We start from the raw sequence: 16,853 nt of genomic DNA on the forward strand, positions 1-16,853 counted from the left end.
CTTTTTTAGAGGTAGGCCAAGAACAAGAAGTTCCAGGAGGGCAAAAAGAAAAAACCAAAGAACCCCCACAAACTCGAACTGTAACCAGCAAGAAGGACAAAGTGAAGGGGAAACAACAGACAACTTAGTCATTAACATTTCTGACTACCAGTTCAATACCCCCTACATCAGAACTTTGCAAAAAGGCACCTCTTTTATCCCAACGTCCAACACCAACAGATTGGAACTGGAAGTCTCCTTCTTCAAATTGATGAGAAAACTTCGCCTTAAACACTTTTTTCAAAACGTCGTTCAAACATCAGATGACACAGAACCTGACCAACTCATGGGCCTTCGTCCAAGAAGTACTTTCCTAGCACCTGTCTCACATAAATGTCTAGACACCTTTTAGACCCTCGTAAAAAATGATCTAACCAAACTCAACTGCCAACCCAAATCCAAGCATAAGAACCTCACCGTTAAAGGAATTAACATCCTCAAATCCATTGCATCTAACAAACAAGTGACCTGCGTTAAAGCCGATAAGGGCGGCGCTATTGTCATTTTAAATACCACTTACTATGAAGAGCAGGCATCCCTCCACCTCTTGGATACCAACACATATCTTAAACTACCAAGTGATCCTACCACAGAATATAAGGAAATGCTTGATTCAATCATCAGCAAGGCTCAAGACAATGAGGTTATAACTACTAAAACCACCAGATACCTCACAACCCAACATCCCAAGAGCCCAAGATTTTTCTTGGTCCCAAAAATTCACAAAAATCTCTGAGCGCCTCCATGTAGGCCCATAGTTTCTACATGTGGAAGCATCCATGATCCAGTGGGTACATTTTTGGACAAATACTTTCAACCTATCGTCACCTCTATACCCACTTTTCTGAGAAATACAACGGATTTCCTTAAACTCAAAATCGTGGAAGTAGATGATTTCAGCAACTTAATTCTTTGTACAGTCGATGTCACATCTTTATATACATCCATTCCCCACTCCATGGGAATAGAAGCAACAGAACACTGATTATTGAGTACAGAGTTGAACCAAGACATTAAACTTTTTTTAATGGAGTTACTAGAATTCACCCTACTCCACAGCTATTTTACATGGAAGGACGAGTGGTTTCAACAACTGACTGGAACCTCAATGGGTAATTCGGCAGCTCCTGCCTATGCGAATATGTTCATGCATAGATTCGAACAAGATCACATTCTTTGCAAAACAACATGGAAAGATCATTTGAAAATGTTCGTCAGATTTATCGACGACATCTTCCTCATGTGGCAAGGCCCAGAAGACATTCTGCTAAAGGAACTAATCCATCTCAATTCCATTGATCCACGGTTACAATTCACCTATGAAATTCAATCACACTCCATAAACTACCTTGATGTTAAAATCACCAACACCAATACTGGATTTGAAACAAGCTTGTTCCGCAAAAAAAACGATAGGAACAACACGGTACATTACTCTAGCTTCCACCCTCTACCACTCAAAAATCATCTACCATGCAGTCAGCTCATTCGAACCAAAAGAATAACCTCTGAACCTAACAGATTTAATGAAGAAGTCAACATCATAACATCACGCTTCAAAGCCCGAGGGTACCCTAACCAGATCCTTGAGCAGGCCAAACAAAGATGCGCAACTAAATCCAGAGACGATTTACTGAACCTCTCTACCACTCCTAAAACCGATGTCATTACCATGGTTTCCAAGTATTCCACATCCAGCCGCAAATTCAAACAACTCATCAAAAAGCACTGGGATATACTTAGAGTGGAACCTGATTTCAACAAAATCTTTGAGACAGAACCCATCTTTGCTTACTCCCGAGCTAAAAATGTGGGGGAACTCATTAAACATCCCAAAGCCACAAGTCACACATTCAAAGGTACCAATCCTTGTTGGAACTGTAATCACTGCAACAGTGTAATGAAAGGCACAACTGTTAGCCATCCTATGAAACGGCATCAAATCAAAATCAGAGCCACAGCTACGTGCGATACTTCCAACGTAATCTGCATGTTGAAGTGCCCATGTGGCAAAATTTATGTTGGTCAAACTGAGAGGAAACTCAAAATAAGACTAACGGAACACAAGTCCAACATAAGAACTAAACAAACCAAATCAACAATAGTTCAACACTTTCTTGAAGCGGGACATGGCATCAGCCAACTGCGTTTTTGCGCATTGGAAACTGTCACCAAGGAATCAGGCAAAGACAATCATAATGAACTCTTAAAACGCGAAAATTATTGGATTTTCACTTTGTCTAGCATGAAACCCAATGGACTCAATGACAGAGTGGAATATTCGTGTTACTTATAAACCCTTACTGTAAACCCTCCTTGGGTTTTTCCTGAATGCGACTATTGGGCAGTCCTATACACCCTATTCTCATTTATGTTTCTCTTATTCCATTCACACACTATGTTCATGTTCATCAAGTTTATTGTTGTACCTAAAACATTTCACCGTCAGTAATTTTTGTAATTACCAAACAGTGAGATTTTTTTCTTATAACAGCGTAATGTCACTGTTCACATCCATCACGATTCCATCTGTTTTCTAATACGCTTTCAACCCAGATCACACTCCGTAGTCCAGTTTCTTTGTTTGATTAATTTTCACGGCGTGGCACACTAACGTCAAGGGTAACCTAGCAACCGCCTTGCTCTAAATACTTCCGGGATTTAACAATCCGTTCGGACCCGACACACGAACGCGGCACCTTTATTCAACTGCCCAGTGCACGACACGGTAAGCCCGTCAGCAACCAGCACCTGTTTACTCCTCCTTTGGGTATATCGGCACGTTATTACTCTTCTCTTTTTCACCTGCATGTTTAACCCGCGTGCACCGGCGTTCACGCCATCTCCGGGCTTAAATTTCACCGCCGTTTTTTTAACTCAGCCAGTCACATACTTTGTACCCGGCACCCTGGTTCTTTCACCGTTTCAGGTATCCCTATTTTCACCATCACTTCCTGCACTGACATTAGCTCTGTAATGTTTTCATATCGAAGGTTATTTTCTCACACACATTCCGTTTTCTTTTCTTCATTGACAGATATTTATCCCCTGGAAGAAGGCATTCTATTAATGCCGAAATGCATTGGGATTTATATGAGTGCATTTTCGAATAATGAAAGACTTTTGTGAATTTATGATGTTCTTGTGAATACAACAAGATCTATGAAGAAATAAATACAAGCATTGTTAAAACCTCCGATTTCTCATCGTGGATTTTGCTGAAACCTTTATATAAGGACTAGCGAGGAGCCCGGGGGACACTTCTCACATCTTGAGCAGTACCACCTTCAGCATTTTAACACACCCCCTGTCGGAGGGTGATACTCCGGAGCACCTCACAATCTTTGAGATTATTTAGAACAGCGCTGTGCGTCCATCTACAGCCCACTTATAAGTATTAAAGTTTAGCCAGCTTGCAGGAGCAGTTGCACTTAAACATAGAGCCTCGCTGACAAAGCCAATAAATTGTGCCCTCGAAATTTACAAAATGAAAGTCCTGAGTGCTTGTATGTATGGCTCCGAACTTTGGGGTTTCTCAAATTTAGCAGACCTGGGTTCAGCGGAAAACAGGTTCTTGCGTCGGCTGGTAACGGTCCCGCAAAGTACACCCACAATCCCATTGAAACTGGACCTTGGTCTGAGAAGCATTGAGGACATAGCACGATTGCGCCCATTTTTGTACTGGAGGCGCCTGATGGTGACGCCGGAACTAGCCCACTATGCATCGGCACTGTTAGATGTTGTCAAGTTTGATCAATTTCAGTGCATTGTTTGGCTGAAAGGTCTGAGAGGTCTACTGGCAAAGTTAAAGCTGGACCATCTTTGGGGTAATATGGATGTGACAAACTTTCCAACTAAAGCAAAACTGAAAGAAATATATTGGGAGATGGTGTATTCCTCAATCTATTGTGCTGGGTCAAGAGCTAATCTAACTGGCTGCTTTTTGGATATCAAAATTGTTTCATCCTGCGAAGCTTATTGGGATGTAATTGAAAGGCCGCGTGACAGGAAGTTATACTTCCAATTCAGAGTCGGAACACTCCCAGTAAATTCTTTTAAAAAACATTGGTTTCCATCACGGGATGAGAACTGTTATTATTGCAAAGACCAATTAGAGCATATCTCCCACTTGTTGTTTTGCTGCCCACTATATGCTAGTCCAAGGCGCAAATGGCTAAGACCAGTTTGTTTAAATCTGGGCACTCTTAGCCAGGCGACTGCACTGAGAATATTAGAAACAGATTGTTCGCCGCTCTTTGCAATTGCCGTAGCCAAATTTCTTGGTTGGGTTTGGGTGATCCGCGCTCGCACTTTATTAGATATTGTATCTGATTAAAAATACGGTTTTTAGGATAGAATTCTTTTTACCAATCTATGAATCAAGTAAATGTTTTTAATTGTGCATTGTATTCGACTGTCAATTGTTTAATATGTATTTTATTGTGAGTATTTTTAGACATAGTATTTATTTGTATAGTGTTAGGGAGGAATTGCTTTTATGACTAATGTCGAATAAAGCTTTGAAATTTGATTTGATTACTACCAACAAATGTCACAAATTAGTATCACATAAGATGGAGGGGGAGTATAAATAAATAATATCCGGATTAAATGCCTCATTACCTCGCAGAAAGGATTTCAAGAATTGTAAAATAGAGCGGATCACAAGCTCAGGACCTTAAATCTTGATTTTTGACTGCCAAAATCAAATCCGGCATCTCAAGTCAGATTTGGTCCTCTATGCTCTACTTAAGTAACAATCAATTAGAGAGTTAATACTTCTTGATGGTAGCACAGATAGAGCTGGCATGATTTGATAACTCCGATCCAAACACAATAGGGAATGACTTCCTGCGGTACACGTACATATGGGGTACCAACTGAGTAGAAGTTTGAAAAGCTGTTTCCAGTTCTGCTACTATGAAAAATTATAATGGTGGATGCACATAACACTCAAGAGTAGGATAAAGGCGGCTCAAGCATTTCCAAAAAAGCACTTTATGAAATTTTAGTTAACACTAAGAATACGGTAAATACATTTGTTTAAAGTAAGAAGTTAAGTTTCGTAAGAGAAAAGTTTAATGTATTTCATCATTTGGATCTGAAAATCTGAAAAAATAATACCAGTTTAATGTATTTCATCATTTGGATCTGAAAATCTGGAAAAAAAATACCATTGTGCTGAAAAGTTCTGACTTCAAACATCAATATACATTTCTACGAGAATCAGCTAATCATAGCTGTTCGCCAGGTGATGCAAAGTCCTTTGTGGTAAGGGAGATATAAAACCATTTTATTCGACAAATGAATCCAGTGTACTGGTCAAATATTCAAAGCAAAAATGCAAAATCTGTATTCATAAAAATATTTTATTGGTCATTTTACAGAATTCTATGTGGATCTGGAAATAGGTTTGGTTCTGTAATAAGTAACTGTTAAAAGAATAAATGTCTGCCATTTACTGGATGACACATAAATGTTAAAAGGCATGATTTCAAGGAATTCTGCCCTTTTTTGTTTTTGTGTAAGGACCATTTAAAAATGATTAACATGTTTAAAAATAACGGACAATACTACTAGCTTTACCCAACCCCAACTCCTAGCCAACATTTCACACATATGTACAAATGAAACTTAAGTCAATACATGCATTCTGAAACAAACACTTTTCACAAATAGACAGTAAAAAGTATTATGAAATACAAGTTCATACTACAGAATTCTGTCAAAGGTCCACTTTTACTACCCGGACCACCTACCAAAGTGGTGACAGACTTGGATGCATTTGAATTTGTTTGGATCAGTTGTCATTATTTGGGCAAAACGGTATATAATGTTGTAGAGTCAGTGTAAATTAGTGTCTTCATTAATATTTTAAAGCTGTACAACAATCAATTCTTTCAGGTGTACTATTTCTTTTTCTGTAAACATCACATCAAATTAATGGGTAAGTAACAGCCTGATAAAGCCAGCAAAATAATACAGAGCAAGTGTTATCTAATAAAATGGGTTGAACAACATTGGCAAAAGTTTGTACAAATGCATTGTTTCCTATTTAAACACACCAAGTACCAGCAGGTGTATTAAAGATGACCATTACTAAACCTCTGTTGCTTAAACAGTCGATTAAAGTTGATCTATGACTTGTATACATATAACTATTTTTCACAATTCTCAAATAATACATATTTAGGCAGTTTTTAACTATGTTATAAAATGTTTAATTCAGTACATGCCAATAGCTGTGAATCCAATGACGGTGTTAGAACCCACTAAACTAAAAGTGAGAATGGACTTACCAATAACACTGCATAATGAATATTCAACCACATTTTCATGGCACCTTGAAGTGTGAAGACTTTTAGAACTGAAAAAAGTCTTATTTTTTTTATAAAGTCTCTGCCAACTGCAATTCAAAGTGTATAAACTACAAACTGCTGCACCTGAAACCTGCATCTCGTACCGCTGCAAGGTTTAAGCACAGAATTATGATGTTCCAATAAACATACCAATCATGGACATGAATATTTTCTCATGAAAATGTGGTAATTGTTGGCAGAAAATGAGGATTTGCATGTTACGACGGAAGAGACCAACGAAGCTGAAGATGTGACTAATGGGATTCTCCATTTATCGATGAACCTTCTCCTCTGGGTGAAGAGGACCTAGACACCCCCCTCTCTGTGTTGTCAGAGCTAGAACCACTTTGACTGTGTTGATCTGCAGATGTTGCACTGGAGGCAGGGGTTGACTTGGTTTTCTCCTTAAAGTCTGTAATAATGACCGTCAGATCACCAACGGTAACTTCCAGATGCTGCGCACTGCTTCTATCCACGTTTTTCAATCTTGGTCTAGATGGAAAAAAATATTTCTTAAACTATTTCAAAGAAGTGAAAGGCAATAGTTTTAAATATATTGTGGACCTGCATTAAGTCCCCAATGCAACATACATTAGCAATGCTATATTACTAAAAACTAAGTAGACATTCTTAATGCAAATTGGAATCGGGAAAAAAAACATGCTGCAAATACATAAATAATATAGAAAATTTGCAGAATGTTTCAAAAGCATTATGGTGCTTATCTACTTCTGCGGTGTAGCATATAGAGCAAAAGGTTCCTGTCTCCTTGTATCTGGTCCTAGATGATGAAAACAATTGTTACTGTAGAATTCAGCATCTCGAACTATGAGGTTACTTAAGCTACCACCCTTCTCAGCCCAGACTTGTGCACGGTCTGTCAGGTTTGAACGATGAAGTAGAGACCACGAGTTGACAAACATGATTTAACCTCAAAATCTTTTTTTATGTAAAGTGCTACTCAAAGGTAGTAAGGGTACTTTTTTTTATTGTATAACAGAGTAGTTGGGGGTCCGAGGATCTGCGGATCTACCACAGCATTTCGCCTGTGCTCCTGTATAAATCCACTATGGACCCACGGATCCGAACTAAACAAAATATACATTCACTCACACCTCCATACAGCCACTCACACACCTACTCAGAGAACCACTCACACACCCCTCCCTCCCATGTGTACACCCACGCAACCACAAGCTCACTTACAAGCCCACACAGCCAGCCTCACATGACCGTACACACTCACACAACCACTCACACACACACACACTCCGAGTCCCAGAAAACCACTCATACACCCACTCACATACTCATATAGCCACTCACACCCACTCTCAGACCTACAGAGGCACTCACCCACCCATACACCCACCTAGTCAGTCACACATGCACTGACACACCCACCACACATCCACCTACATATCCAAGCAACCACACACACACTCACATTGCAGGGGCATTATAGTTAGGAAACTACATTAAACAATTAAACAATTTAGAAATTCACTGGAAGAAATCAAATCTTACAGGGAAATATTTAGACAGGGCCACTGGAATTATGTGATTTTCACATAATTCTAGATTTGCCCCATAATCCCTCCTCTGCATCATAATCTGAAGAGTTTAACGCCAAAAAGTATTTCTAGATCAAATGGCTCAAAATGTACTAAAAAGGACGATGACACGTGTTACAGCGGAGGGGAATGCCCTTTGCCAAGCTGGACTGAGGACCTTTCGGTTACTCTATTGCTATATTTGTATTTCAAACTGGTACTAATGAGGTGCAATAATGCCCACAGAGTATTACGAAGTTTAACTATGATGACATAATGAAGTAATAGTATTACAAAATGTGCTCTACAATTTGCAACTTTTTGCTAAATAAGTTAATCAACCCTGCTGCATAATTTGGCTTTCTCCTGCCTTATAATTTCAGAAGCCCTGATAATAATTCGGATACAGCATTAAAAAACACATAGAAATTCACAGAAAACCCCAAAGGTTACAAGGACATTATAGTTAGGGAATTAGGATTTTTTTAAACCTCAGAAATGCACTAAAACACAAAGGTTACAGAGACGTTATAGTTAGGTTCAGGTTTTAAACACACAAAACCATAGAAAATCAGCAGTTATAGTTATCTCAAGTAACTATAAAAGATAACTATAACTCACGACCTAGCCATGCACTGCTAAATACCCTACATATTACATCACTCATGACATCTATTGCATCATTGATAATATCACTGCAACATTTGCACTTGTTATTGATAAGAAAACTGTGCAAGGTGGGGGCGCAAGTTATAATTACCTTAGGGCGCGGTGGTTTTGTGTGTGTAAAATGTGAATCTAACTAACATCTCTGTAACCTTTGTTTTTTAGTGAATATGAATATATATCAAAACAAAAGGTTGCCTGCTGTAAGAAGGGTCACATCAGGAACGTATGCTTCGACATTTATTTTCGAAGTGCACACAGACTGCAAACATAGGTACTGCCGATTCACCTGCTCAGCGTGTTTCATGTAACAAACACTTCTTCAGGGGCTGCGGCATTATGAAGACAAGATTTTGGCAATGTTCAATTACACCAGTTTTTCAAGTGTTCACCCAGCCTCACTGGGCGTGGCCACCTGCGTGGCCTGCTGGAGATTGTGGTGCAATCATCTTTCTACAGTGAGGCGCTGTATGCTTTCTTCATTAAAAACAAATGTATTCTCCACAGTGGGTTGCGTTAGCAGCACTGATGCTTGTGCTGTCATTACAGTCCTCCAAGGCATACCTGCTCCCACGCTGCAGGGTCGGTTGGCGCTGCTGCAAGACTGCACAGAGTGAAGCGGACCACCTCTCGCGGCTCAGGCTGGGCCGCCATGACATCAAATCAAAAGGTTGCCTGCTGTAAGAAGGGCCACATCAAGTACGTATGCGTCGCCATTTATTTCCGAAGGACACACAGACTGCAAACATAGGTACTGCGGCGCAGAGTTGATTCACCTGCCCAACGCATTTCATGTAATAAACACTTCTTCGAGGGCTGCAGCATTATAAAGACACAATTTTGGCAATGTTCAATCACACCAGTTTTTCAAGTGTTCACCCCGCCTCAGTGGGCGTGACCACCCACGTGGCCTGCTGGAGATTGTGGTGCGATCATTTTCCTACACTGAGGCGCAGTATACTTTCTTCATTAAAAACAGATGTATTCTCCACAGTGGGTTGCGTTAGCAGCACTGATGCATGTGCTGTCATCACAGTCCTCCAAGGCATACCTGCTCCCACGCTGCAGCGTCGATTAGCGCTGCTACAAGACTGTACAGAGTGCAGTGGGCCAGGAGCTGTTTTGTTGGGGTATGAGCATGCTGGCGCGGACTTGAGCCATGTACCACTACCCACTGCGGATTTGAATTCTTCACAATTTGCAAGAGCACTGCTGCTCACTCGAGAAATATCAGGAACTACAAAGACCAAGAGGCCACAAGAGTGGCCGTGCCCTGTGGGCGTTGTTTAGAGTCTTAAATGGATGCCAAAAATTGCAGGGTCTGCGCTTTGAGACGTCCGTTGCCCATGAAGAAGTGAGTAGGTAAAGAAACGCGTCGGCAGTATGGACTGATTCCTGTGATACTTGGCTTTCTCCTTGTTGGCGCCCTCCAATTAAAGATTGTGGCAATGAACTTACCTGGCGAGTGATCTTTCCATAGCAGGCACCTTTGTTTCTGATGAATTGCAGCCCGCCTGATATATATATATATATATATATATATATATATATATATATATATATATATATATATATATATATATATATATATATATATATAAAAATCAGTAGGTAATTATAGTTAGGACCCTGTTCCCGAAGAAAAAGCGTTTTTTGACTTGTCTACATCTTTACCGTTATTTGAGGAATCTTATTGTGCATGGAAAGTTTTTGGGTTATCTGTCAAGCAGGGGCCAAGAAAAAGGAGCGGGGTCAAAACAGAGTGTTTCCCATGTTAATTTCCATAGGGGGGAGACTATTTGGAGCGCCGCTTACCCACGTTGGAGGCTTAAAAATATTATATAAATATAGGGGGGGGACGACTACAACCCCCCAGAATCCTTGGTGACTCTTCCCCGCCCACCCACACCCACTTCCGCGCCCGGAGGCGCTAAAACCATCGCTGCTTCCTGGGTGGAGCGGGAGACTGTGTTTGGAGCGCCGCTTACCCACGTTGGAGGCTTAAAAATATTTTGGAGCCCCTCTGCTGTTTGGTCCTGCGCTGTGAGTGCGCCGTGTCCCTGGTTGCTGGTCCCCCTCGCCGCCGCTTATACTGCCATCACTGAGCGGCCGCCGAGCGAGGGGACTACAACCCCCAGAATCCTTGGTGACTCTTCCCCGCCCACCCATGCCCACTTTTGCGCCTGGAGGCGCTAAAACCATTGCTGCTTCCTCCACGTCGCGGGACGCATGCGGGACTAGCCGGGCTAAGCCCGGGCAAAGGGCAGGCCGTCTGTGGCTTTACGGGGTAGGACGAGGCAGGGCTGGGCCACCCCTCTTGGTCCGGCCGTACTGATCCGTTTGGACCACCACTATTGCAAGCCTAAGGTTCTTTACATTGTAGATCTAGAGATTCATTTATCATCTGAACCATGGGTAAAAACACCCCTGTCACAACACAGTACCAGACAGAAAAAGTGCACTACTACCCCTTTACCAAGTTTGACCGCAATAGATACAATGTTGCAGAAAACAATAGGGGTAGTTGTAACAGCTATAGAGAACACTGAGACACGCCTGTCACTCCCCCCTAATATGTGTCTTCCTTCATTACTCACTAACACCACTGCAAACTCCTCTAATTCTATACTCTTGGAGTCCTATGCTGAGCTCTCAATGACAGAGGGTAATTACACCACCTCGCCATTACAAAACCCACCCTTTGCATCACTCCCTACTGCTAGCAGACTTTCACAAACCCCAACTCTGCAGCCCCAAGACCTACTTGTGGAGTCCTCCCTCTCAAAAAACGATTCAATTGACCTAGAGGGTTTGGATGCCTCCTCTTTATTGCCCTTAACGCAGGTTAATTCCTTAAATGTAGTAGATAGGCCACTAATTCTGTTAACCAATGAGGATACAAGCCATCGAAGCTATAATGACTTGACATTAGCCCAGGGGGCTACCTTAATAAATGATGCTTCTTCCTCTAAAACGGTTAATCGATACCCCAAACTCGAGCAAATACTCGATGTACTAAAAGAAATAAAAAGACCGAAACCGTACAAAAAGGGAGGAAGCTAAAAAGAGCGAAAATTGGGGATCCCGCAAATTCCGAATCAGGGTTACCTCCAGGTAGGGTTATAGTAGGGCCTGATGATGACCAAGGGAGACCTATTAGAACCTCTTTAGGCATCTGTGCAGAAACTATCTCTCCCGTCCTTACCGAGGATGTTGGAGGGTCAATGGTGCATATAGAGCATGTTAGATAACTGATCCTCCCCCTCCTCGAAAGAATAAAAGTGGTAAATGAAAAGTTGGAGAGATTTGAACAGTCAACTTTAGATAACTTTACCTCCCTAAAAAATATGATAAAACTTTAAGTTAGAGGGTGAATGGAGAATTCAGCACCACCGCTTGGGGATCCTGGAACTGCAAATGGCATAGCCCCTGTTCAATCGAGAAAGGTAGGGATTCAAAATGTTCCTATCAGTAATATACAGACTAAAAAAGTCCCTGGTAAAAGTGTACAAGGTACAATAAGTAGTGTGGGTAAAAGTGCGACGGAGAGGGTTGCTTCTTCTGAAGGTGTACAAAAATCAGACAACTATGACATAAATCCAAAAGTCCCACTGGTAACGATCGACTTACCACCAGAGTCGCTACCATATGTAATAGTGCTTACTGGCGTTCCAGAACTAGAGAGCGGTAAATCAGAATCTTATCAAGAACTAAAAAACAAAGTGATATTCTGGTTAAATAAGAACAGGCCGATCCCTAAACACTTGAAAGGAGAAGTATTGTTTGTTAGAAGGGTCAACTAGGTAGGAAGAAGACCAAAAGATATACCGGGAGACACAATTATTGTTAACTTCAGGGATATCAATGTAGTAAGACTAATTTGCAATGAACAGCACTACATGGATAGGGGGCCCTATTCGAATAAAAAACCTCATCTATTTTTATAGCTCGAAGGCTATGCGAATACCTGGGCGCCACCAAACTATGGCTTATGTAGAGATGTCGGGAGGCTATAACACCTATTTTCCGATGGCTACAAAAAAAAAATAAAACAAAATAAAATCGCTATATAGAATTAAATGGGCTAGATGAGGTCGACTGACTGGGAGAAACCAATGGAAATGAAACAAGCAACACAATAGTTAACTCTATCCAGGGGAGGGAGGTTAGGTGTAACACAAGGGAAGTAGCCAAACAGGGTTCTGATCCCATTGTGTCGGATCAGCTGGGTAATACTAACCCACCTACATCGACAAGCCAAGGAGGTATAAATATGGACCATAATCAATCTGATGGAAAGGCAATTGTTGTGGTTAAACTAATCTCCTGGAATATTGCTGGAATAAAGAAAAATGTGTCTGAACCCACATGGCATGACTATAATAATTGTGGGGACCTAATCTTATTCCAAGAAACATGGGGAGTAGAAAATCACTTTAAAGTAGGCTACAGGTCATTTTACATACCGGCAACAAACTTAAATAAAGGAAGACCTTCTGGTGGTTTGATAATCTGGGTTAAAATTACTTTGGGTATTTATTTTAAACAGATAGATTCTAACAGCCCTGACATTTTGATTATAAAATCACAAGAGGTTAAAGGACGGCCAATCTGTATAATTAACATTTATAATAGACCCCAATCGCCGAACAAAGAATCAGTGGCAATAGCCCAGCTAGATAGTATGATCTCCACCTTAGACCACAGAACCGTGTTGATCATAGGTGGAGACTTCAACAGGAATTTTGAACCAGTTATGGGCCTAGAAGATATTTATGGGGAAGAAGACTCAGCTAATAATATTCGCAGCATTGATGCAAGACATACCATAGCTTGCACAAAAGGTGCCCTTCAACTGTTAAAAATGACAATGGAACATGGCCTACGCTCTTGTAATGGGCGACTTCCATCAGACTGCCCAAGTAAACCTACCTTCAAAAGAGGTTGTTGTGCCAGCCATTTAGATTTTATACTGGTTTCTTTAAGCCTTTGGCCAATGCTTCTTGACCTGAAGGTGGATAACCGCATAGAAAGCGACCACTTGCCCCTCTTTGACCATTCTTAGTTCACCGTTCATGTCTCCTACCGAGAAGGTCTCTCGAGATTATAATCCTTCACACGACCCTTTAGAGTCATAACAACCGCAGGTCTTTAAAATGGCCCGCTGTGATAGGTAATGCAGGCCTCATTAAGAAATTTACGAACTCTATGTAACACTTATGTCACCTCTAGTCGATACTAACAATGAGGGTTCCTCCCTAACAGAAGTGCATGGGAATCTGATATTGCAACTTAGCGAGATTCTCTCAAAAGGGATAAAAAAAAAAGCACAATTTGGCTGTAATGACCGTCCTAACGAAGGAATCTGGTATAATAACGCTTGTCGCCAGGCCAAATCACAATTAATAATAGCTGTAAAAGGGGACCAAATAAATATTGTCAGAGACAAAAGGGTGCACTACAAAAAAACCATCTTATTAGCTAAAAAGGAATGGGATGAAAAAGTTTGGACGGATTTGCTTCAAGCGTGCAAGCTAAATAACCAATCATTGTTTTGGAATCTCATTCCCAGAGGTACTAAAGAAGGGACTCTCTGTAGGGATAGGTTTTTGGAGGAAAACATCTGGGTGAAACACTTTTCCGCTTTGTACTCGAGTGGAGGGGATGAGGAAGAGTGGATATACGAACACACAGAATTAAACTCATGTGAAACACCCCGAACATTTCGTTTGACAGACACCATATTAGCGATCAATGCAGTCAAACAGGGCAAAGCTCCAGGTCCAGACAGAATACCAGGGGATCTTTGGAAACATGAGAATCTCCTGTGGGCTCCGTACATTAATTTGCTCAGTAATGATATTGCAAGAGGAGCCCCAATCCCGGAGACTTGGCGAGGCACCGAAATAGTGACTATTTTCAAGAAGGGAAACAGACTTAATCTATCACACTACAGACCTATCAGTTCGATAGATGTTCTCCAAAAAATGTTTGCTCGCCAACTTTTAAGTAAACTAAATACGTGGATAGAGGAGAATTCAATTTTAACAAAATACCAGGCAGGGTTTAGAGTTGGAATTAGTACGGTAGACCAAGTTTTTAGATTCCTATGTCTAATTTGGAAATATATTAACATAAGGAAGTCTCACTTATATGTAGCATTTGTGGACCTAAGAGCGGCCTTTGATCTGGTTCCCAGGGGGAAGCTATGGAAATCATTAAGGGACATGGATGTCCCTGGGGCCATGCTCCAACAACTGATCAGGCTGCACGAGGGAAACTATGCAAGAGTGAGGTGGGGACCTAATGGAGAGCTAACCGAGAGAATCGATATAAAGAGGCGTCAGGCAAGGTTGTGTCATGGCGCCAACCCTCTTCTCTCTATGTAAATGATATTCCAGACAAGTCAAGTCAAGTCATAAAATTTGTATAGCGCACTACATACCCAGAGGGTTTCAAGGCGCTTAGGAAGGGGGGCTGCGAGCATGACTCTCCCAAGTTGTGTGGTCAAGCCGTTCTGGCCTTATTATTTGCAGATGACACGATTTTAATCTCCCAGACCCCCAAAGGATTACAGAACCTGCTGAATAAATTTCGGTCTTCCGGTCTGGTTAAAAATCTGAAATTAACTCTTCTAAAACTAAGGTCATGACGATCAGTCCTCACAAGGGTTTTAACAAAGTTTTTATTGTAAATAACGAGAAGATTGAACACGTGCAAATTTTTTAATATTTGGGTATTACCCTCGATACAAAAATGACTTGGAAGCCACAAATAGAAAAATCGAGGTTAATATTAACACAAAATCAAGCCCCCATAATTAGGAAGCATAAGAATAGTCCTGTTAGACCAGTATCGCCTGCACTAGAACTATTTAAATACAAAGCTCAATCGGCCACCCTATATGGGGCAGAACTGTGGGGCCACGTAGCAAGAGATGCTTTCGCAGTACAAGAAAACAGCTTTTTTAGACAACTTCTAGCTGTCCCAGGTTGCACCCCTTTAATTCCTTTATTCTGTGATTTGAATATACGCTGTTTCGATGATTATGCCTCTCTACGTCCCCTACTATACTGGGTTCGTCTGTGGTCTACCGATGAGCTAGTGGACTTTAGAGAAGCACTAAAGAAAATAATGCAAATAAAGAACACTATTCGGTTGGCATGGTTGGTGCACATTGAAAACTGGTTCTTAAAGCTGGGCCTATATAGTTTTTGGACAGATCCCGACTCCCTTACTCATTCCTCAAAAAAATTGCTTACGGCAAGGTACTGGGAATATTCCCACAGTTGTTTAATTCAAAATTCTAAAGTAGGAATATGGACTCTTAAATTTCTGGATGTTAAAATTGAAAGTAAATTTGAAAGCTTTATGGATGGAATCCAGCCCCCTGTGGCTAAATCATTGTATTTAAAGTACCGTTATGGCATCCTACAATTTAAATCCAGAACATCAACGTGGGCGTGTAACAAAGGACCCTGTGGCAGTACCAAATTGGACTTATGTGAATTGTGTGATATGAGTACTAGGGAGGATGAGGCCCACGTTTTATTTGTATGCCCTGCATACTTGCAGGCAAGGAAAAAGTGGATTAAACCGATTTGCCTCCTCTTAGGCTTTCGGCATATCAAAGATGGGGAGCGAGTGTTTAAGGGGACACATCACAGACTATAGTATTTAGTCTGAGCCATTTTTTTCTTGCTGTGGCGATAGTTAGGAAAAGAAACGGTTTCAAAATGTGACAGTACTGTCAGGACAAGTACCGATATGATATGTATTGATCTTAACCTGAATACACTTTATGAAATTACGCTGGTTTTTATCAAGCCCTGTCTATATTAATTCTTAACCCTAACTGCACATGTGTAAGGTCTTATAGACTCCCATAATCCAAATACCCATTACTTCTAACAATTTTAATTTAATGGTTCCTTGTATTTTAAGTTTTTTACCTCTTAAAAAGCCATTTATTATATTTATTCTTTTATATTGTACTACCTCGCCCACGGATGCTTGGACTTGTTACAAAGGACTGATGAATTCAAACTATGTCTGGAAGAATCCTTAATGTCTCCTTAAACTGTGAGCTGTCCAAAGTTAAATATTCATTGAGCAGATATTAATGTACGTACGTATGCACCAAATTCATTTTCCCCAATTGGCATATCTTGTTTATGATGAATGTATTGTATTCTTTTATGGTTGTTCCAACCGAAATAAAGATATTGAATGAATG

At 40.8% G+C, this 16,853-nt stretch overlaps 1 protein-coding gene across 2 annotated transcripts in view; it reads right to left on the minus strand.

The window, feature by feature from the left end:
• Positions 1-5,390: 5,390 nt before the first annotated feature.
• YAF2 (YY1 associated factor 2) overlaps positions 5,391-16,853 on the minus strand; it is a 184,900-nt gene continuing 173,437 nt past the window's right edge. For both annotated transcript variants that reach the window (XM_086919488.1, XM_086919485.1), the window contains one exon: positions 5,391-6,890. In XM_086919488.1, coding sequence (XP_086775614.1) covers positions 6,653-6,890 — 238 coding nt within the window. In that variant the 3' untranslated portion in view covers positions 5,391-6,652. The remainder of the gene's footprint in view (positions 6,891-16,853) is intronic.

This window comes from Lissotriton vulgaris, chromosome 1_1, assembly GCF_964263255.1.
Source record: "Lissotriton vulgaris chromosome 1_1, aLisVul1.2, whole genome shotgun sequence".
Classification (NCBI taxonomy): domain Eukaryota; kingdom Metazoa; phylum Chordata; class Amphibia; order Caudata; family Salamandridae; genus Lissotriton; species Lissotriton vulgaris.